The sequence below is a fragment of the Corythoichthys intestinalis genome, chromosome 5, assembly GCF_030265065.1.
Source record: "Corythoichthys intestinalis isolate RoL2023-P3 chromosome 5, ASM3026506v1, whole genome shotgun sequence".
NCBI classification, from domain to species: domain Eukaryota; kingdom Metazoa; phylum Chordata; class Actinopteri; order Syngnathiformes; family Syngnathidae; genus Corythoichthys; species Corythoichthys intestinalis.
In genome coordinates, this window is record NC_080399.1 from 54,934,641 (window position 1) to 54,958,331 (window position 23,691).

At 41.2% G+C, this 23,691-nt stretch overlaps 1 protein-coding gene across 1 annotated transcript in view; it reads right to left on the minus strand.

Annotated features, from left to right (window-relative positions):
• Nucleotides 1-23,691, minus strand: part of cmip (c-Maf inducing protein) — a 127,159-nt gene that overhangs the window by 56,690 nt on the left and 46,778 nt on the right. Inside the window, exons 3-4 of the mRNA XM_057837393.1 lie at nt 15,197-15,322; nt 9,382-9,432 (exon numbers count right to left, since the gene is read on the minus strand). Of these exons, the coding sequence (XP_057693376.1) occupies nt 9,382-9,432; nt 15,197-15,322 (177 nt within the window). The remainder of the gene's footprint in view (nt 1-9,381; nt 9,433-15,196; nt 15,323-23,691) is intronic.

A 23,691-nucleotide genomic window follows, 5' to 3' on the forward strand; every position in this document is an offset into this window, starting at 1 on the left:
CTTTAGTATAATGAGGACCAACACGGTAGGACAGTAAGAAACGTCAACGGCGCGACAATGTGGCCGCTGCGAGAACGCAGTGAAACGCGGCCGTTAAAATCAATCAGCCAATGCACACCAGTCGCAGTGCGGCCGCGTGTTGGACGCGTCCCAGAAGCGGCTCAACGCGATGCAGGCGAAAAGAACGGCAGAGTTTATTATTTGACGCAAGACGCGGCCCTCCTGCGTCAGCACTACTAGCTAGCAGACCGGAAGTCACTCGTGTAAAAATACGGTGGATCCGGTCGATTTTCAAACTAATATGCAATCGTAACCACATAGGAACTAAAGTTATACAACATAAAAAATACAATATAAATGAATACTAAATTACATTTGTAAAATACAAACACATAATAAAATAAACAATAGCCCATTTAAATAAAATAAATTGAAATGAGCTAAAACACCTGTAATTAAATAATAAAACTAATACACAGATCCTGCTTACACAATTAAATTTATTAATTTCTGTGTGGCGCCTTAACTTGAGAAAATCCACCAATAAAGCTTTTGAAAACCGTTCATAAGAAAAAAAAAATCATTGAGGCATTTCATTTTTAAAATACATGTTAAAATCTTTGTCATTGGGATTGCTTTTCTCTTTAGCACAGGACTTCTTTTTTCTTCTTTCGTTCAGAAAAAAAGCTGACCAATACGCGGGGTCTGAAAGACAAATTGTTGTTGGATTATTATCTTTAAATACCCGCTACTTTTTGAGCCGAATTGTAGCTAGAGATGTCCCAATCCAATGTTTGGATCGGATCGGATGCCAATATGGGCCAAAAAATGCGCATCGGTATCGGATCGGCCGACACGGAAAAATTCCGATCCAAACTTCCGATCCAGTTTTTTTGAAAATCCGGTCCGGGTTGTCCAGCACACTGATATACATAATCCATTCCAGTTTTTGCTTCGGTTTCCCTAAAATCCGGTCCGCATTTTACGGCACACCTTCAACACACTACATTAACGTCTCCCAATTTACCGAGAGACTTTATCGGTAAAAATGTCAGCTGTGTGGGATCATTTCACCTTAAAGGACGACAAAGACGAAGAGGCAGAGTGCAACATACGCCACAATAAAGTTAAGCTTGGTGGTAAAGCTGTAAGAAGTTTTAATACAACCAACCTAATCAAGCATTTAGCGAAATACCACCACGATCAATATGAGGAGTATGTTAAGAAAACCGAAGACAAAAAGAAAGGTCCTACGCAACTAACACTGGCAGAAACTTTTGCTATGCGTGACAAACTGGCACTCGACAGTCCCAAAGCCCAGGGAATAACAAGAGTCATTGCAAGAATTCATTGCAAGAAGAAGAATCAAGAATTCATTCTGGATGACGAGCCATTATCTCTTGTGTGTAAAGACGCACCATCCAACACTTATGCTGCATTCCAGAGAAGTGGGAAGTCGGATTTATCCCACTTGGATGGTACCAGTTCCGACCTCAAAGCGTTCCAAGCAAATGTAAACAACAAAGATGGCTGATCGCGATGAGGTGTTTTTTTATTTTGGCCATCCAAAGACATTTTGACCTCCAGCGAACCTGCCTTCCTATAAGCGATCAAATAGTAGAGGAAAAACGACAGCTGCGTTATAGCCCACACTGTAAACTGCCTTTTTTAAGTTACATCCTTTCCTGATCGTCAATATAAAAACATAGCACAACAAAGATAATTCATTGTATGAGGAAAAAAATACATGGCGTCTCAAATAAACGTGATTTACTTCATTATTGTGTTATCATTTGTTTTCTTGAGCGCCATTTTGTCCAGTGACGTCAGATTGAAACAACTTGGAGGTCGGGGTAGTTATTTTTTCTCCGACTTCGCGACTTGGACCTCCCAGTTCGAGTGGTGTTCCAATGATATTTTCCTAGTCGGAGGTCGGAAAAGTCTGACATCCCACTTTTCTGGAACGCAGCATTAGAACCACGGTACAATATGCCCATACGCCTTGAGCGATTCTACCGTGGAAGATTCGAGAACAATTCACAAACATCCAAATTCCGATTATTGAAATATGTCAAGTAAAGCGGAACTAATACACAGCGGGGTCTTCGGGACGCAATGAGAAACGGACCGCATTGCGTCCCGAGAGTAAACGTCATGTTTGTCTAATAGATATCATATGTAGGTAGAACTAGATGCACAATGACAGACTCGACAGCGTTAGCAACACATGCATTGAAAACTAGGTGCGTTAGTAAACAGCCGCCATCTTAAAGCAGGAGACTTCCCTTGTAGGCTGTTGTAGTGAACCTTCCAAGCGAACCTAATTAACTTTTTATCTAAAATACCCATAAATCGGCAAAATCTTGACTTGAATCTATCTTCAAAACAGTTTTAAAACTTTCACATGTCAAAAGTAGACAGAAGGGAAATTATGGAATAACGGGAGCAATTTTAACAACTTTAACAGTTGATTCGCAAAATTAAATTAATTGAATGTAGTTTAAAGCTGCTGATACAGAATGGGGACTTGAGTATTTTATTTACTGTTTTAAAATGTTAACTTGATACTGAAATAGTCGTTTATTTAAACCTGAGAGGCTTTTTATACAATTTTTGTAACTAATGCACGAAACATTAAAAGCATCTAATAGGTTGGGGGATTTGTGGGATCCACTGACAGTTTACAATATTATTTGCGCGTTTTACTGACTGACTATGCCATTTCTGTTTCTTATTTATAACCTTTTGTGTTCGTCACTGAATAAACAGGTCAGTTTCTTGTTACTAGGGCTGTCCCAAACGACTAATTTTCTCCCGATTAGTCAGCCGACTATTTTTACGATTAGTCGACTAATCTAATAATTAAAAAAAAAAATTATTATTATTTTTTTTTATTAATTTAGCAATGAAATTTTTGTTGACGCTTATCAATTCACAAAAAACATATTGGAACACTCAAATTATTTATTAAAGTACAAATAAACACGTAACGACCCTCGTGAGGAATAAGTGGCATGGAAAATGAATGAATGAATAACAATAATAAATCACAAATAAACAATGAGTTCGAATGCTGATAGAATTAACTAGTGTAGCATCCCGATTGAAAAGATGGTCTCTTAAACTGATGGTTACAACTTTTATTCCATCCTTGATGTAAACACACCGTAAGAGCTACGGTGCACACAAATAAAGCAACACAATTAGAAATTAACAAAAACGTTTCACCTTTTTCCTTTGAAACCTTATTTATATATCAATGAATTGCCTATATGAATTGCCTTTACCTTAATTTATTACCTTACCATTGACAATCTCTCCCTTGAGTGCAATCACTGTATATACTGTATATATTTATGACCTTTTAACCTTATTTAATTTTCTATACCATAAAATAAACCATAACATGAAATAAACCTTTCAATTAGAATTAAGAACAATACTAATAGCACTTATAGGCCCACTGTCAATGAAATATTATTATTTAGTAAGGCGACAGCACCCTCTGGTGTACAAAAAACGAAAAAAACAAAAAAAACAAAATTACAAACTGGGTGAAGGCGCTTGAGGTGTTTATTCACGGCCGACGTGCAGCCAAGCTTGCCATTGAAGAGACAGGACAGAAGAGTGTACTCTCCTTCGTTTCTTTGAAATAAGTCAATATTTTGGACACTGGTGCGCTTTTTTTGGCCTTGTGCCGCTTTCCCCGCTTGCAAACAGAGCATCCGACATTCTAACTTTCCACGCATATATTTTTTTAACCCTTCATTAACCGTCGACGGGATGTTGTGCTCGTCGACGGATTTACGTCATCGATGACATCGACTATGTCGACTAGTCGGGACAGCTCTACTTGTTACCAACCATTGTGTGTTATTCAAACTCACCTAATTCAGCTGGCTAGTTGTTATCAAGAGTACTAAAACCCTTTTCAACACTAGTCTGACAACTAAGTAAGGAGGCTAAATAACTAGCTTTAATACATGATCAGATAGGCCAGTATTGGATCGGAAGTGCAAAACAATACCGGTATCGGATTGGAAGTGTAAAAACCTGGATCGGGACATCCCTAATTCTAGCTTTGTATAGGCTACTGTTCCCATTGTTGAAAGCACAAAAGTATGTAATAAACAACTAACAAATTTATATTTTGCATTTTGTTTTCTTACTGTACTGAAAATGAACCAAACCGTGACCTCAAAACCGAGGTATGTACCGAACCGAGATTTTTGTGTACCGTTACACTCCTAGTCATATGTCTGTTAGGGCCTCTGCCCCTCCTTCCTGAGACCTGGCATGCCTTGCTCAGGTTGGACGTCAGACAGGTGGAGCGGCCACAGGTGCAGGCAATCTCCATCAACCACTTTTAAAAGCCAGCTTTGCCAAAAGCCAGCCAACTTTGCTCTTTTCCCAGGAACGAATTACACGCTCCCGTCGACACCTGGACTTAGTGCTTCCACAGAGTGTCGTCCGCGTTCATTCATTTGTATAAACGCTTTAAGGAACCTCACCCATCGTGCTATCTTGTGTCTGCGTTGGTGCTAAACCATGCAAATGCTTCCATGTTGCGGGTAACTACTTTTGTTTAGGAATAATTTTAATATTAATTGGCGGCAATATTGCCATACATTATAATTAAAGAAAAATCAAACTCAGACTGTAGCTGGGTGGTTGCGTTGGTAGTGTCCACAATCACAGCGTCACCTGAATTTTTGATGCATGTAACATCAGGGTTGCTGTTTTTGCAATCATTTGTGTATAGTATGTGCAGTACCGGAGAGATTACGGAGCCTTGTGGGGAATGATGTTATTTTAAAAAAGAAGATGCTACCATCACTCCATGCCCTTGGTCACTATTTAGTTGACAACGACCCCAACCACACAACCAAGTCCACAGTCGTATTTCTTAAAAGAACAGGGTCAGAGTGCGTCAGTGGCCAACTATGTCTCCTTATCTGAACACGATTGAGCACCTGTGGGGAATGCTGATGTGACAAGTGGAGCATAACTCTCCATCCAACTCCAAGAATTTGAAACAGGTCATTCTTGCTCAGTAGAAATGTTTAAATCTCACCTTCAGACTTTCTGCTCCACTCTGGCTTTTTGTTATATCGCATGTTGGCCATGTTAACTGCCGCTTTTATCCCCTCTCATCCCGACTGGTGGTGGGGGGTGGGGCTTGGAGGCTGTAACTGAAGCTGCCATACTGGCTTCGTACCAACCGACCAAGCCTAGTTCGGATGTGGTCGACTACCTCTGATGCAATGCTGGAGGAGTCCAGCATTAGGTCAGAAGGAAGGATCATTCCACTGAGATCCCACTTTTGGTGTTTCATCACACCGAATGGACTTTCAAGTTTTTTTCTGACATCACTGTATAGTAGAGGTGGGCACCTCACGACTCGATTACGATTACGATTCTGAGGGAATGATTCGATGATAAATCGATTATTGATGAATAAACCCCCCTCCCAGCTATTAGCTGCTTTTAATGTTCCGTACATTAGTTACAAAAATAGTACAAAAATCCTCTAGGCTTAATTAAAGTACCATTTTAATATCAAGTTAACAGTTCAAAACAGTAAATAAAATACTCAAGTCCCCATTCTGTATAAGTAGCTTTCAACTACATTCAATCTTTAACAGAATAAATCCTAGCATTGTTGTGTAAACATGAACATGCAAACCTTAACGGGCTTCCCTGAGGTACAAATAAATAAAAAAAATAAAATAAAAAAAAACTGAAGTCCTTTTGCATCTGAACCTTAACAATATGCAGTACTGGTCAAGTGTTTTTAGCTACTGAGATGAAAAAACACAGTTCAGCGTGTGGGCGTAGCATGTCAGATGGCTAAAGTTACGCAGCTGGGCAGCAACAACCATAATAGCTGCGTTGTCTGTAACAACAGAAATGTCTTTTTTGCGATGTTCCATTCATTTATAGCACTAGTTAGCAGCTAAACCATATTAGCAACCTCATTCATTGCGCTTTTATGAAGCACGTGTGCTTTCACCTCCCACTCATCGGTTATGAAATGGGCAGTTACTGCAACAAACAATTCGGGGGGCTACAGAAGTCCACGCATCACACGTAACGGCGACTCGACAGCGATGACATGATTTCTTCTTTTGTCTGCTTAGCAATATAACACCATATAGGACTTCCGTGTCAGTGAAACAGCATCGGGATGGGATGACGTTCTACCTTGGCTTGCTTTCAACATTCATCAAAATCCCCTATTTTCTAGAAAATTTTCTCATACAATCCAAAATAATTCCGCGTGTGCCATGATGGGAGCAGGTCTGATCACAGAGAGGTTGGTTGGTTAGGTCAGCCATGCTTGTTGCTAGAGGTGGGAATCTTGGGGCACCTAATGATTCGATTACGATTCAGAGGCTACGATTTTATTATAAATTAGGGCTGTCAAACAATTAAAAATTTTAATCGAGTTAATTACAGCTTAAAAATTAATTAATCGTAATTAATCACAATTCAAACCATCTATAAAATATGCCATATTTTTCTGTAAATTATTGTTGGAATGGAAAGATAAGACGCAAGACGGATATATACATTCAACATACGGTACATAAGTACTGTATTTGTTTATCATAACAATAAAACAACAAGATGGCATTAACATTATTAACATTCTGTTAAAGCGATCCATGGATAGAAGACTTGTAGTTCTTAAAAGATAAATGTTAGTAAAAGTTATTGAAATTTTATATTAAAACCCCTCTTAATGTTTTTGTTTTAATAAAATTTGTAAAATTTTCAATCAAAAAATGAACTAATAGCTCGCCATTGTTGATGTCAATAATTACACAATGCTCATGTGGTGCTGAAACCCCTAAAATCAGTTGCACCCAAGCGCCAGCAGAGGGCGAAAAAACACCAAAAAACACAAGTAACATGTGGACATTACACTGTGCTGTCATTTTAATCTGTTTGAGCAGGGCATGTGCGTTAATGTGCGATTAATTAAAAAAATTAATTACCGCCCGTTAACGCGATAATTTTGACAGCCCTATTATAAATTGGTTATTGATGCTGCCCCCTCCACCCCCAGCTTTTAATGTTTCGTACATTAGTTCCAAAATTGTTCAAAAAAATCCTCTCAGACTAAACCAAACTACTATTTCAGTATCAGGTTAACAGTTCAAAACAGTAAACAAAATACTCAAGTCCCCATTCTGTATCAGCAGCTTTAAGCTACATTCAATTAATTTAATGTTGCGAATCAACCGTTAAAGTTGTTAAAATTGCTCCCATTATTTTATAATTTCCCTTGTCTACTTTCGACATGTGAAAGCTTTTTAAAAGTTTTTCATCATTTAAAGATAGATTCAAGATTTTGATGATTTAGGAGTATTTTAGATAAAAAGTTAATTAGGTTCGCTACAAAAGAGCCTTCCAGAGAAGTCTACCGCTTTAAGATGGCGGCTGTTTACTAACACCGGTCTGTCATTTCGCATCTAGCTCTCCATACATGTTCTAACGCCGCCATAGTCTGTCCTTTTGCATCTAGGTCTATATATGTGATATCTACCGTAGCATTATTCCGTATGTTTGTAGCAACTAGCAACAGGGCGCTGTTTGTAGCGGCTGTCGGCCGCATTCAGGTATTATTGTTTTTTTTTATCTAGCGCAGTGGTTCTTAACTCGAACCCCTGGGGTTCGGTAAGTAAGCCTCAGAGGGTCTGTGAAGGTTAAGAAACGCAGAACCCTATTTTGTACGCTGACAAAATCTAGGCAAAGTCGCGTTTTAGACCAGGTTTTGGACTGGTTTGCCCTCAATTTAGAGGCTTTATTCCATTTCTTTCAACTGCGAGCCCTCATTCTAATGGGAGTAAAGATCTGTTTGCTCAGAGGAAGGTTGACTGGCACTTGGTATGAGGAAGTACCAGTAACAAACCTACAGACAGCGTGGTGATAAAAATAAATAAAGAAAAAATAAAAAAGGCATTATAATGAAATTCCGAAGGGTTCGGTGAATGCACCTGTGAAACACGTGGGGTTCGCGACCTTTAGCAGGGTTAAGAACCACTGATCTAGCGGCATGAGTTGAAAATGATATTTACTTACGGTCCATTCCCCCTTGAGTCCAGAAGACCGTGCTGACTGTGTTTTAGTTCCGTTTTACTTGCCATATTTAAATAATCAGAATATGGATGTTTGTGAAAAGTTCTCGAATCTTTCACGGCCGAATCTCAAATAATCAAAGAATTGGAAATTTCACACACTTTTACTGTATAGCATAATTCAATTTGTTAAATGTTGCCTACTTCACATTTATTGTTGTCATAGTGGGAGGAATCCCCCATCCTTGGCCCTCCCAAGGTTTCCTATTTTCCTCTGTTGGGGGTTTTGGGTTTTACCTTGCTCTTTTGGGAGTTCAGATCAGTGAATGTGGAAATTGTCAACTGTGGGCCCGTGAAGCCCTTTGAGACATTAGTTGTGATTCAGGGCTATATCAACAAATGTCACTTCTTGAAGACTGGAAAAAGATGTAGTCTGTTGGAAACTTGTTCATTCAATGCCTCAAAGACTTGCGGATGTCCTTAAAATTCATGGAAGTCAGACAAAATACTAGATACGGCAGCTTTTGTGAGAGGTGTAATCACTTTTACATCAACCAATTTTCATTAAATTTTTATTTTGTGTTCTAGGTTCTGTGAACAACCTAACTTTCCTGGTATGAGTCAAGCAAGCAGTGTATAAAACTGCTATGTTGAAATTGTGAAAAAAAAAAAATTGGAAAAAAACAAAAACAAAGGGCGTACTCAATTATGATGTCCTCTGTATAATTTTAGAAGCTGAAACTGAAAGTGTATTGTACAAATAAAATGATGTTAATATGAATGTTTTTTAAGGTTTAGGTTGCCGTAGTCATTATCCTTGTACCATCAACTTAACAACACAATGTAAGTTTAAATATTGACTATCCTGTAACGATCTTAAACTTGCTCTGGTTTATATATTCATGAAACACCACAAATCATTCATTGAAAGTCTTCATTCACATGGAGAAGTTTCACAAGAGAGTACATACAGTACTTTTTTTCCATACAACCTACTGCATAGTGCTTAATTGTCAAAATTGACCAGGGCAAATACTGGTGAAGGACTAAAGACAATTTATTATTACATTTTATTTTCTATCATGTTTGAGTATAAAAAAGGAAGACAGCAGAGGGTCAGAGTGAGCTACACTGAACACCTTCATACATACTTCCAGGTAGAGTTACTGCAAGCACAACATTCTACATATGAACCGTAACAGATGCTGCAGTGTGAACATCACACAGTACAATTTGGTTTCCGGTGGCTTCCGCAGGATGCTTTAGCGGCATCAGTGAAACAAAAAGCCATGCTTACCTTCCATTGTAAGGAGTAAAACCACTGGTCCCTTAAATAGCTGTTGGCAGCCTGTGGGGTCACACATAAAAAAACATGTTATTTGCCAAATGCTGTCAGAGCTAAGAGAATATCAACTACAATGTATATATAGTACAATGTTTTTTTTCTGGGGGAGCAATGTATCAGTCACTAAAGATACATCATATTTTTGCTTAAATAACTTTACTCATTCTTGATTTTTTCTTATTTATGTACCGTATTTTTCAGACTATAAGTTTTTTTCATAGTTTGGCTGGGAGTGCGACTTATATGTGAAATTACTAACACAATATTAAATAATTTCACATGTTATTTTGGGGTTTGGGAGTGACACTGATGGTTTGGTTAACTTGTCAGCATGTTCTTTATGCAATAGTTATCTAAATAACTCTTAATAGCTATGTTACATTAACATACCGGCCACGTTCGCATTTCGTTTGTTCATGCATCATATAACATTATCATGCTGTACACTCATTTCGCATGTTGTTCTCTATTGTATTTTTTTTTATTGCCTTTCAAGATGACATATCTGTTCAATGTGTTTGATTTTATCGAGTAAATTTCCCCCAAAAATGCGACTTATACTGCAGTGCGACTTATATGTTGTTTTTTTCCCCCCTCTTTATTGCACATTTTTGGGCTGGTGCGATTTAAACTCAGGTGCAACTTATGGTCCGAAAAATATGGTAGAAGTAAAATCAGGACTGAGAAACTCAATTCCAGAAACAATTTGATTTGCACGTACACAAAACTTGAAACTTTATTATTGTTATTTATTTGTTTGTCGGTACGTTAATAAAGAATTTAAGTGTTCCAAAAATATTTTTGTGAATTAATAATCGTCAACAAAAATTTAATTGGAAGATGAAAAAAAAAAAAAAAGTTCATAAGAAATTATTAGCCTATACTAGTCTACTAATCGTTAAAAAAGTCTGCAGACTAATCGGGAGAAAAATAATTGTTTGGATCATTCAATCGCTGCCAGTCAAAATCGATTGGATATCTATTCCAACTAACGAGTTAATTTTGTCCATGATTGGGGTTTGTTATAATAACTTTTACCACTCCTGATTATCTTACATTTAGTTCAGTGGAAGTAATCAAGCAGCTCTAAATCAAACATTAATTATGACACACTTGAATGGGATGAATTCCAACTTTAGTCAGACAGACACCATTGGGGGACCTGTTGTCACTTCACAAGTGTGTCGCAGGTCAAAGCGGAAATGAGGTGACAAACGGTTAGACACGGCTGGTGCGAGTGAGGTAAGGGAATCTTTGCGACGACCTTCGAACGGCAGGTTTATTCACAAAAAAACAAAAACAAAAACACAGACCATAATCAGGTCATTTTTAGCTTTTTTAAAAAATAATTCTCTTATTACCAAATCTGCTCGTCTGACACATCACTCAAATGCCAAGCACATACAATTTACTGTAATTTTCAGACCATCAGCCGCTACTTTTTCCCCCCATTTTGAATCCTGCGGCTTATAGTGCCCATTTGTTGATTTATTTGGGTTAATACGCAACATTTTCTTTGACAGCGGTGTCATAAGACAGCAATAAGACCGTCATAATTATGACCTGACACCATCATGGGCGTTAATGACAGTATGAATTATGTCACTAACTGCAAATATGTCCAGCTCCAATCTTTACATCCGCTCAAAAGTGAGATAATTTGCTGGATGACACAAAATGACATGTGTCATATGAATTCATTAATGCTCATGGCAGTGTCATGTCATAATTATGATGGTCTTATTATGGCATGCTTATGGCGCCACTGTCAAATAAAATGTTACTAAATACAATAACTAGCAACTAATGAAACAAATGGAACAGTAAGTGAAGTAATAATGAGCACAGATCATAAATTTGTAACTGTCATATGTAGCGCTGCAATGCATGTTAGGAGGTATGTTGGATAACAACAGTGTTGACAGCAGGTGGCAGCAGAGGTTGACTGTCTCCCCTAAGGGAGCGGTGTTGGCTGAATGAAGCTTTGCAGCCAACTGGTTCAAAGCTTCATGGTGGTTCACTTGGTCTTATGACAGTCTTATGATGCCACTGTCAAATATAGTGTTACCGGTTAATATATTTTGGTGTAAATATCGCATAATACAGTGAGGACTGCTGCAGCTTACAGTCCAGTGCGGATGATCTATATTATAAAAAAAAAATGCTGTTTTAGTGTCAGATTTGGTGGGTTGCAGCTTAAGGCCGAGTTATGCTTCCGCATCAGACCTGCGCCGTCAAGGAAGACCCGATTTACGACCCTGCGCCGTAGCCTGATGTGTGCCTATTGAATTTTCAAACCCTAGCGTCACGTCAACGCATAAGACGTGGCGCAAATGGACTGTGATTGGTCCGCTCAGGCTGTTGTTTCCAGCTCAGCTCGAAATCACCGCCATTGTAGAATAGAATGAAACATTATTTTTCTACACGCAAAAATGGACCAAGCCGACGGGGGTATCATCGAAGAGCAAGTCTCGTCAAGACATTATAAATATTGCCAAATGGCAATGTCAGCGATTGAATAAAAAATGGAAGAACCACCGAGACGTGTGTGTTCGGAATTGAGTGGCCACACGAAGCGGTGACCCAGTCGGCCAAAAACTGCCAGCTTTTTATCACTTTATGTCGTATTTTTGGTTGGTGCACTTCATTATTTATTGTGTACATATGTTTGCTGTGAGTCTGTGACTTATTTACGTGTCACACTTCAAGTATCTGAAGAATAAAGCACGGGTTTGGTGCCAAAAGAGTTGTTTTGATGTTTAATTTTCAACAACAGACAATTCACAAACGATACAACATCACTGATTGAGAGTGCCTCGGTGCTTTTATGATAACTTTAACATCAAGGCTTCCAACGCAGTTTGGGAAGTTTCATAGACGCCAGAAATCTGCTATGGCTTCCCACTGGCTGGTTGTAGAACACGGCAAACAAATCGGGCTGGAGGGCTTTGCAGACCTCGGACAAAACGCTGGATGCAGTGCTCGACGCCAGTTTCAAGCTAGCAGCCACAGCAGCTGGTTTCAAACCGAGGCTAGAACTCGCTATGCGGCATCAAAAGTTGGACAGACCGCCTCAAAACAGTCTTCTGCGTCGCCTGCGCCTCAACATTTGTAGGATCAACATTTATTTACTGTTGATGAGCTGAAGATCCACATTCAAGCATTCCATCTTGCATTGTTTATTTTTTCTCCGTTAAACTAGACAAGAGGAAGTCAACAAGCATGCTCCAAAACCGTACAAACATAACACCACACCCCTCTAGTGGCTTGGCGGTGAATTACAGAGCAACGCGTCACCTGGCCGGAGAACCATCGAATGTCGAATGACGCCGTAGTCGCTGCGCCGTCACCACAATGCGGGAGCATAACTCAGGCTTTATAGTCAGGTGCGCCTTCTAGTCCGAAAAATACAGTACACTTTAGCGTAGCAAGTGCTACTGAGAGCTCATGCTGCCAATTAGCGCTTACAGAACTTGGGAAACAAATAAGCAAAGCCACCACGGAAAAAGGAAAAAGTCAATCGCAAAGTGGGTTGCTGGATATTGTTGGCCAGTTTCAATTGTGGAAGCCTAACTGAGGCGTTTCAAGGCAATTTCAAATTAGACCAAGAGGACCAGGGTCCGGTTGGAGAGCTACCTTGCAACACTTGCAAATGACTTGTTGACAAGGTTCAGCATCCACACTGCGTCAGCTGAACTTTCTGAGTAGCATCACATGAACGAAAGGCGCACTCATTGATTGGACAAATTTAGAAGAGGAAATACCTCCCTCGCAGCTAAGGGGGAGTGAGCGTGGTGTGACGCTGCACGTAATGTAGCATAAGCGCACCCTGCTATGCTTGCATTCACAAGCAAAGCAGGGTGCGCTTAAAGCGAGACCCACGATTTTTAGAACAGACCTAGAGTTCGTTTGTTTGGTCAAATATAGAGTTCGGATGCACGTTCACATTTTCAGAACGAAGTGGACTATCTGAGAAAAAGAACTCTGGTCCGTTTAAAAAGGACCAAACAGTGAGATTGTGAAAGTGCCCCCAAATAGTGTCTTGGATGCGACTTTTAAGCTACCTTTGAGAACTAAGGTAATGGAAAATTTTTTACCAGTTGTACAGAAATTAAAAGAGCTTGAGAGAACAACTGTTGGCAAGGGCGTACAATGTCGTGTTAGTGAGGAATCCCTTGATTGATATCGGCGGGCAACCATAACTATTTGAGATGCACAGCACACCTCATCAACAGTGAGCGGAAACGTACCCTGGTAGTACACCAGGCACGTCTATGGCGCGGCAACGTTACCGCCGCATCAACGCAGTCAAATGCGGCCGTTAAAGTCAATCAGCCAATGCAAGCCAGTCACAGTGCGGCCGCGTTTTAGACGCGTCCAAGAAGTGGTTCAACGCGTCGCACGCGAAAAGAACGGCAGTTTATTATTTGACCCTCCTGCGTCAATACTACTATCTAGGATCGAGCAGACCGGAAGTCACTTGTATGAAAATACAGTGGATCCGGTCATTTTTAGAAATAATATGCAATTAAATGTATTCATTTCTGAGTGGCGCTTTAACTTGAGAAAATCCCTCAATAAAGCTTTAGAAAACCGCTCATAAGGGGGAAAAAAAATTATTCATTGAGGTATTTCATTTGTAAAATACATGTCAAAATCTTTATCATTGGGATTGCTTTTCTCTTTAGCACAGGACTTCTTTTTTCTTCTTTCTTTCAGAAAGAAAGCTGACCAATACGCGGGGTCTAAAAGGCAAATGGTTGTTGTACTATTATTGTAACCCTTTCTTTTCAAGTTCATCAGATCTCTTGAGGCTGTGGGTAGATCGAGTCACAGTTTACTTGTTGTTGTTGATTTACTGCTGTCTTCTCTGTTATAATAATAACCAACACGGCAGGACAGTATCAACTCAGCGCAGTGCGCACCAGTCCTCACATGTTCAATACAAAACCTGTCCTACCAAAACAAACAAGTAGGAAGTAATATTCACATAGGAACTAAAAATATACAACATAAAATATAGAATATAAATGAATACTACTTCACGTTTGTGAAACATAAATACATAATAAAATAATAACACCCCATATAAGTGAAATAAATTGAAATGAGCCAAAACATCTGCAATTAAATAATAAGAATAACACACAAATCCTGCTTACATTATCTTTAAATACCCGCTACTCTCGTGCGATCCAACATTCCTCGCGTGAACCGATCAAGGCGCTCCACATACGCTCTGCTCGTAAAACACGTTCTATAGCAATTGACGGCGAGCATCACTGGTGCGTTGACGTGCCTGGTGTGTTAAGGGCTTAGGTCTTTTGCAATAACTGTCAACAAATTCTATGAATGGGAAAATTTTGTCAAAGCATTTTCTTTGGCTAGAACATGGCAAGAATTTGTCACCTTTATTTGGAGACCTTAAGCAGATATGAGATTAAAATGTGATCATTGTATTTAGATTAATTAATAACAAATGCTGTATTTAATTAGATTAAATTTTTATTGCATGACAACACTAATTTGTATATATTAAAAAAATATTATATTCCATGATAGGCCAATTCTGAAACACTGGCTGTGAAGTTGTCCCAGAGTTTTTATTGACGGAGACTGTTTTGACTCTGAAAAAAAAAAGATCAAAAGGCTATCAGCGTCACGGGACAGATTGTGGTCAAATCGCCATGTGACAAATAATTCTGGAATGAACGGCTCCTTGCGTATGCTGCCACATTTGATACACTCCCTAAAGACATTTTCTTACCTGAAGCAGGACTGTGCCACCAGGGAAGCTGAGCTGGACACAGTACTTTGGTGCATTGTCCCATGAAAGCAGCTGCAAGTCCTCAATGGCACTGTAGGACAATGAAGTCTCCATGTAACCAGTGGGCTGTGGACAAAATCAATAAAATAATATATAATAATTTTTACAACACTTTGAAGCTGTATTGACAAAATAGCATGTACTTTAACTGTCATCTGGAACCGATATAAACGTGTTTAAAAAAAAAAAATAATAATAATAATAAAATACACATGGGCTGACTCGCTCTGAATAGACACTAACAAAACATCAGAGTGTGTTTTTGTCTTTGTCAGCTGTGATATGTTAAATGTTGTGACTAATTAAAAGCTGAACTACAGTGGTATGAAAAAGTATCTGAACCATTTGGAATTTCTCACATTTCTGCATAAAATTACCATCAAATGTGATCTGATCTGTGTCAAATTCACACAGATGAAAATACAGTGTCTGCTTACATTAAAACCACCCAAATATTTATAGGTCTTCATATTTTAATGAGAGTAGCATGCAAACAATGACAGAAGGGGGAAAAATAAGTGAGTGAACCCTCTGCTTAAGGAGACTTAAAGAGCAATTGAAACCAATTTTTAGCAAACATTTTAAGTTTTGCCCAATCACTGATCATTGGTTTAAAGCTGCCCAACCCACTATAAAACACACACACACCGGGTAAGAATTGTCTTGATGAGAAGCATTGTATGATGTGCATCATGGCTCGGTCAAAAGAGCTGTCTGAAGACGTGCGATCAAGGATTGTTGATTTGTATAAAGCTGGGAAAGGATACAAAACCATCTCTATAAGTCTGGATGTTCATCAATTGACAGTCTGAGAAGTTGTCTACAAATGGAGAGAATTCGGCACTGTTGCTTCTCTCCCAAGGAGTGGCCGTCCACCAAAGATGACGCCAAGAGTTCAGCGCAGAATACTCAGAGAGGTAAAAAAGAACCCTGGAGTGTCTGCTAAAGACTTACAGAAATCACTGGCACAGTCCAATATCTCTGTGCACCAGTGACGTGCGGTCAGGGGAGGCAGGTGAGGCAGAGCCTCACCTGTCATCATGACAAAAAAATAATTATAGCATCAAATTTATATTAATATTTTTCCATTGCTCTTTATGTACGACTCATTTCAAACATTTTTTTAGTCAAAATCGCTGAATTTGCCTATTTCCTGTTCAAATAAAGAAATGGAACGAGAGGGGCGGCAGCAACGAGTAAAGCCTCACCTCTGATTGCGCAATCCATAACAATCTGGGTTGATACATGGAATTGGAGCGTGCTGGTTGCCGTACATCTGCATGTCGCCATTACAATGTTTCCAGATACGTTTATTTGACCTAATTTTCCACAGTCTGGCTAATGTCTTTATCCCTTAAAGTTTAATGTTTGTTAGCGACATATTTAGTTTTGCTGATGGGAAATAAAACCGCAGTGAAAAGGCACAGGTTGCGGCAGATAGTACTCTGCCGCACTGCAAGGGGGCGTACGTGAAACTGGACTTTCCGTTAAAAGTGGACGCGGTTAACACAGCACCGGAGCTAAAAGGTTTGCTTCGGGACAGAAGATAACTCGCGCTTTTCAAACGGACTGGTACACCCGAAAAGACTGGCTATGTGGCTGTCCTTCGAAAAATCGCCTTTGCTGCTTTCCCTGCCTTTTCTTCTCAACTTGTGCCAATGTCTGGACTAACACGAGATATTGTGACATTAAAAAACTACCACGAAGCCTCAGCAAACATAATAATAATAATAATACATTTTATTTCTAGAGCGCTTTTCAGATACACAAAGACGCTTCACAAGAGGCATGGAATTACAGTACGATAAAAGGTATTAAAAGGATTAAAAACTTAAAAGCACAATAAAAAGAGGTAAAAAATATGACAGCTAGGGGTTATGGTGGGTAAGATAGAGTGAACAGGTGTGTTTTCAGTCGAGATTTGAAAAGTGATAGAGTAGATATGTTGCGGAGATCAGGGGGTAGGGAGTTCCAGAGCTGGGGGGCGCAATGACTAAAAGCTCTGGAACCAAAGGTGGAGAGGCGGACACGGGGGACGGAGAGGGGGGGAAAAGTGGTAGGGCGAAGTGAACGGGTTGGATTGTTTGGATGGAGAAGACCGCAAAGGTAGGGAGGGGCCAAGGCATGGAGTATTTTGAAGGTGATGATGAGGATTTTGTAATTGATTCTTTGTTTGACGGGAAGCCAGTGAAGTTGACGGAGGATGGGGGTAATGTGGTGTGTTGCGGGGGTTCGTGTGATGAGGCGTGCTGCTGAGTTCTGGAGGAGCTGCAGTTTCTGGAGGGACTTATTAGGGAGACCGAAGAGCAGTGAGTTACAATAATCGAGCCGGGTGGTTATTAGATTACAGACCAGGGTGGAAGCGGTATGGCGGGTGAGAGAAGGGAGGAGGCGAGAAATGTTGCGAAAGTGGAGATAGGCTGATCTGGTGATGCTGTTGATATGTGACCGGAAGGAAAGTGTGCTGTCGAGGATGACACCCAGACTCTTAACCTGAGATGAAGGAGAGATCGGTAAATTGTTGATTGTAATAGAGAACTTATGGACATTAGAGAGTGTTGCGGTGGTACCAACCAAGAGGACTTCTGTTTTGGAGCTGTTAAGTAGGAGGAAGTTGGAGGAGAACCAGGAGTTAATGTCATCTAAGCAGAGGGTGAGGGAGGAAGGTGGGAGGGAGGTGGTTGGTTTTGAGGATATGTAGAGCTGGGTGTCATCCGCGTAACAGTGAAAGTGAATGTTGTGTTTGCGGAAAATGGAACCGAGGGGTAGAATGTAGATGATGAAGAGAAGCGGCCCCAGGACCGAGCCCTGGGGCACGCCAGAGGAGACAGGGAGGGAACTGGATTGATGGGGGCCAAGTTTGACGAATTGTGTGCGGTTGGACAGGTAGGAAGTGAACCAGGAAAGGGGTGTGTGGGTGATACCAATGGAGGAGAATCGGTCGAGAAGGATTGTATGGGAAATTGTGTCGAAGGCGGCAGTGAGGTCGAGGAAGACGAGAATTGATAATAAACCGGAGTCGGATGCTGTGAGGAGGTCGTTTGTAATTCTAAGTAGGGCTGTTTCGGTGCTATGGAGGGGGCGGAAACCGGATTGAAAGTGCTCGTAAATGTCATTGGTAATTAGGTGGTTATGAAGTTGGGTTGCAACAGTTTTTTCAAGAATTTTGGAAATGAAAGGTAGGTTGGAGATTGGGCGGAGGTTATTGAAGTTGGTTGGATCCAGGTTAGGTTTCTTTAGAATGGGTGTGATGGAAGCAGTTTTGAGGGATGGAGGGACTACACCGGATGTAAGTGAAGAGTGAATGATGGTGGTGATGAGGGGGGCTATTGAGGAAGAGGATCAAGGTGACAGGTAGTGGATTTGGATTTGGTGATGATGTCAGAGATAGCCGGGATTGAAGGAAGGATAAATGAAGAGAGGGTGCTAATGAGGGGAACATGAAAGGGAACAGGGTCAGTCCCAGAAACTGCAGCTCCGGAGTGGATCAGGGATTGGTGAATGTCAGTGATTTTCGTGGAGAAGAATGTCAGGATGGCTTCACAAAAATTAGCAGAAAATATGTGACGAGGGAGTGGATCGGGAGGCTTAGTGAGTTTGGCTAGAAGTGAGTACAGGCCTTTAGAGTTGTGTTGATTAGCTGAGATGAGACTGGAATAGTAAGTTGATTTGGCTGCTTTGATTTGGTCCTTGTATAAACTGAGTTGTGCACAGTACATTTCTTTGTGTATTGATAGTCCAGTTTTCATGTACAGGCGTTCGAGCTGACGGTTTCATGACTTAAACAGGCGGAGAGCAGGGGTGAACCAGGGCGCGGATTGGGTGAAAGAAACAGAACGGGTTTTTAGGGGGGCGTGGTAGTTCAGGAGTGAGTGGAGATGGGTATTGTAGTGGGACACTAAATCGGCAGGTGAAATGGTGGAGTTTGTGGGAGGGAGGTTGTCAATGTCACAAGAGAGTGCTTGGGTGTTAATGGTCTCGGTCTTACGAAATGAAATTGATCTGGGGAGGATAATTTTTGAATAGGGGATCTTGAGACTGAAAGTAACTAGGGAGTGGTCAGAGTATAGTAATGGGTGGGGGGTGCAGTCAGAAGGGGTGGAGCCAGAGCAGCAAACCAAGTCCAAAATGTGTCCTTTGTTGTGAGTGGGAAAGTTGATGCATTGTGTTAAACCGAGGCTGTCAAGGCAAGAGATGAAATCTTTTGTGAAGGGATTATTTTGATTGTCAAGATGAATGTTGAAGTCGCCAAGGATGATAATAGTTTGACAGAGGGAAAAAAGATGGATGACCAGTTGTGAAAAATCAAGTAGAAAATCCTTGTTAGGTTTAGGCGGCCGGTATATAGTGGTAATTGTTGTGGGAGAACGACCAGGCAAGAGTGAGGCGGAGTATTCAAAAGATGTGAGAATGGGGCTATCAGGTACAGGTAGCAACCTCCAGTTATCACGGTAGATGGATGCAATACCGCCACCACGACCAAAGTTACGTGGTTGACACGTGTAGGTGAATCCAGGTGGAGTAGACTGATTCAGTGGGGTGAAATCCTTGGGCTGCTGCCATGTTTCGGTTAGACAGAGAATATCCAGTTTATGGTCACTTATGAGGTCATGAATAAGATGGTCTTTATTTGAGAGAGAGCGAATGTTGAGCAAGCCGAATTTAATACTGGTATCAGTGTGCTTATGAGGAAGGATCGGAGGCATTAATTTAATATGGGATAGGTTGTTGATGTTTGCTCTTTTGTGGGTAGGATGGGCACGCGTGGGTCTTACACTAATAATGGTTGGAATTGGAAAAACAAAAGTGTGGGAGTGTAATGGCGAAAAGTTCCAGGTGGGGGAGCTAGGGCCAGTGGTATGCTGTGACGGTGCAGCGAAAGAGAGAGAGGGAGAATGCGAAGGCAATGGGGTCGGAAAGGGAGGGGCAGGGGCAGCAGCGCATTGAGAGGAGAGAGGAGGAGAGCGAGTGGGAGAAAAGCCGCAAAAATGGGTGGGGCAGTGGAGCGCACAGTTGGCCAATTGTCATGCATGGTCGGGATGGGATTTCTGATTAGCGGTCTGAACGAAGTAGTGAAAGTTAGCTGTGAGCACGCCGGTGCCCAGCATACTCAAATGTAGGCCATCGGAAAGATAAAAAGAAGGGCGGTTTTGAAATGTATTAAAATTGTCAATAAAAATAAAGTCATAAAAAGTGCAGGCGGCTAGCAGCCATGAGTGTAGCTGTAAAAGACTGTTAAAACGCTGTACGCCGAGTCCAAGAGTGGGGATAGGTCCGCTAATATAGATAGATTTACCGCAGTTTTTAAGGTTATTGAACAGCTTGATAAAGTCACGCCGGAGCGAATCGAACGCGCCCCGAGCTGTGTCGTTGCTTCCGACGTGTAGGATGAGGCGACTGATGGATTGAGGGAGACTACAAATTAAATTTGGTATGACGTCGTTGATTTTTGCGATCTTTGCGCCGGGGTAGCAGTAAGTCGTGGACTTTAGAAAACGGGTATGTTTAATAAGAGAGTCTCCAATGATAGCAGTGGTTGGCGGAAAAAGTGTGAGGGGTCGAGAGGGAGGCGAGCGCTGTTTCTCTAGGTGGGGTAGCCATCGTGGGGGCGAGGGGCGAGGAGATGTCGCGTCAGAGGACGTTATCAACTGAGTGTTGTGAGGGTTTGGAGGTTGGTAAGTAATATTGGAAGTAGGAATTTCAGTGCGGCGTGGAGAACGGCAGATTGGAGTAATGGAAAGCGGGGGGAAATCGACGGAGCTGAGGATGTCGAATCTATTTTTTAGTTCAATCGTGGGTGCAGGTCGGTTTGGTTGGACTGGGGACCGAGATTTTTGGGAAGGGGTAGAACTTTTTGTGGTTTTATGGTTTGGGTTGCGGATAAGTGTGGGCTTCTTGGTCGCTCGTTTTGGCCTGGCCCCACGCACTAGCCAAAAGTCGTCGTCTGGGGGGTAGAGCGGAGCCGGGTGAGGCAAAGGTAGCCGAGAAGCAGTTGAGACGGATGGAGCAGTCAGGGGTTTAGGAGAAATGCAGGGCTGCTGGATCGGAGCTGGGGGGGAGGTGGGATGGATGGCGGAGAGCACCGGGCCGGAGACGACGTGTTGTTTTGCGGTCGCTGGTGGGGTTACATGGATGGTGGAGCTGACAGTAGAAAGGCGAGGCAGTGGGATCGTGGAGTTTAGGTCGACAGAAGATCCGGGGGGACCAGGGCCGAACGCGATCACCGAATCAAGGCGATCCTCTTCTTTCCTGATCCAGTGAAGATCGGAGATACGGCGTTCGAGTTCGGCGATCATCTTGGATTTCAGAAGACAGTTGCTGCAATCGAGAGGCGAGGTAAGCGGACCCATTGGAGAGATGAGATCTGAGGAGAGGGGAAAAACAGGCTCCGGCAGAAACGACGTAGAGGATGACGCAGAGTGACGTAAGCTAGCAGTGTGGTTGCTAGCTAAGTGGGAAGGGGCAAAACTTACGCGCGAGGACCCCAAACAAGGGGTCCACGGCGCCGAGAGGGTGAACATCGCTGGGGCTAACTCGGGTCGACAGGAGACAGCACTTACCGGCGCGGGCCCACAAAAGATGGGCCCGATGAGATTGGAAAGGCGTCAGGAGGATTGAAGCTAGCAGCCGGGTGGGCTAGCCGGGCAAGCTAGCAGCTTGGCTTAGCCGCAAGGGCTAGGGTTTGGATGAGTGTTTTTGGGCACAAAGGAGAAAACCACTTTGCCAGTTAATGTTAAAAGTAGATTACGTGGATAATGTATCGCAGGTAGATGGGGATTTGGTTCGTGGGAGGGCGAGTGGATAAAAATAAATAAAAGTCAGGCGGGAGCGGGAGCAGCACGCAGCCGGTCCGGTCAAATGAACGTGAAGACTGTGAGATCATGAGAGCTCGACCACTCACATTCAAAGCCTGATTGCTTTCAAAACTTTTGGAAGCTCAAGGATCGATTTGGCTTTGACGAACAGCGGAAGCTCAACGGTAGCATCCTCAATGCTAAGGTAAAGAAAAGACCTCATTAAAACAACCTGCATCCTAGCTAAACAGGAGTTAACATTTCGTGGTAACGATGAGCGTGTAGCTCTTCTAAACGTGGCATATATGTAGAACGATTACATGGTTTTGCTGAGAAAGACGAAAGGTTAGCTAGACTTTTGGACACATCCACTGTGTTTTGTGGCTTGTCAAATAGAATACAGAACGATCTAATTGAAGCAATCCTCTCCATTGAGGCGGAGAGATTTTTTTAAAGTAAAGGAAAATAAGGAGGACTTTTACAAAAAGGGCGTAGGTTTGCATAGGGACGGTAGGGACATAACACTACCAACTTTTCAGGATGCTAAAATTGTCCCCACCAACTTTTAAGCAACCTTACCTTTTTTGCATGATATAATGTTCAGTTATATAGAGAATTTAGATCTTTCAATAGTTCCATATGTTTTAAGGATAGAATTGACCCTACCATTATTAAGTGAATTATTTTCATTATGTTTATGTTTGCTAATAAAAACCAGACATTTATTCAGGAAGTTTTCAAAATGTTTCTTTAGTATTTTTTGAAAACAAAGGTTTGAATCGAACAGTGTATCATTGAACCAATGCATGTAAAAGTTATTATCAGAAGATAAGGATTTATTTTGCATTGATCATTTTGCCTATTAATTAATTAGGTTCATATACATGAGAAATGTGGCCCTTTGCCCCCTTCATCCAATCTGTTTGGTCTAATTAATGTCCGGTCCCCAGCAAAAAGTGTACCTACATGCAGGTTATGCTGTTATATCGTCCCTACGAATGTTGAGACCAAACCTATGCCCTTCCAAAGTAACGCCGGTTTTTGTGGTGAAGGACCGGCGCAAGACCACAAACAGTTTTCATTTCAATCTTACTAAAAAAAAAAAAAAAAGAGCTTAGACCAAGAAAAATAAAATTGAATATTTATAAACTAAATTTTGGCCTTAAATAAAATATTATTTGTTTTTCTTTTCACACTTTTTGTTTAGCAATCTGTAATAAATTCATTAAAGTATCAGAATTAAAAGTTTTAAAAACAACTGAATATTTCACTAAAGGTCAGAATTCTGTGGTTTTGTACACCACTCTTTACTCTCATTTATGTTGCATGAATTATAGAATGGCGACGACCAACACATTGAGGGTGTAGAGCAAATGCATGTTATTTTCTTACTTTTACGTATCGATAATATGTACCGTGTGTGCGTGTTTTGTGAAGAATGCTGATGAGATATGAAATAACCAGTAGCCATTTGAACAAGCTACCCTTTTTGGTTTATATATTTGGAAATCTGACACTAAAGGAGTCAGTGCCTCACCAACCATGAACCTCACCGCACGCCACTGCTGTGCACACTGCACACATCAACTATACAGTATGTAAAATATATGGCAAAGAATGATGTTCATGGGAGGACTCCAC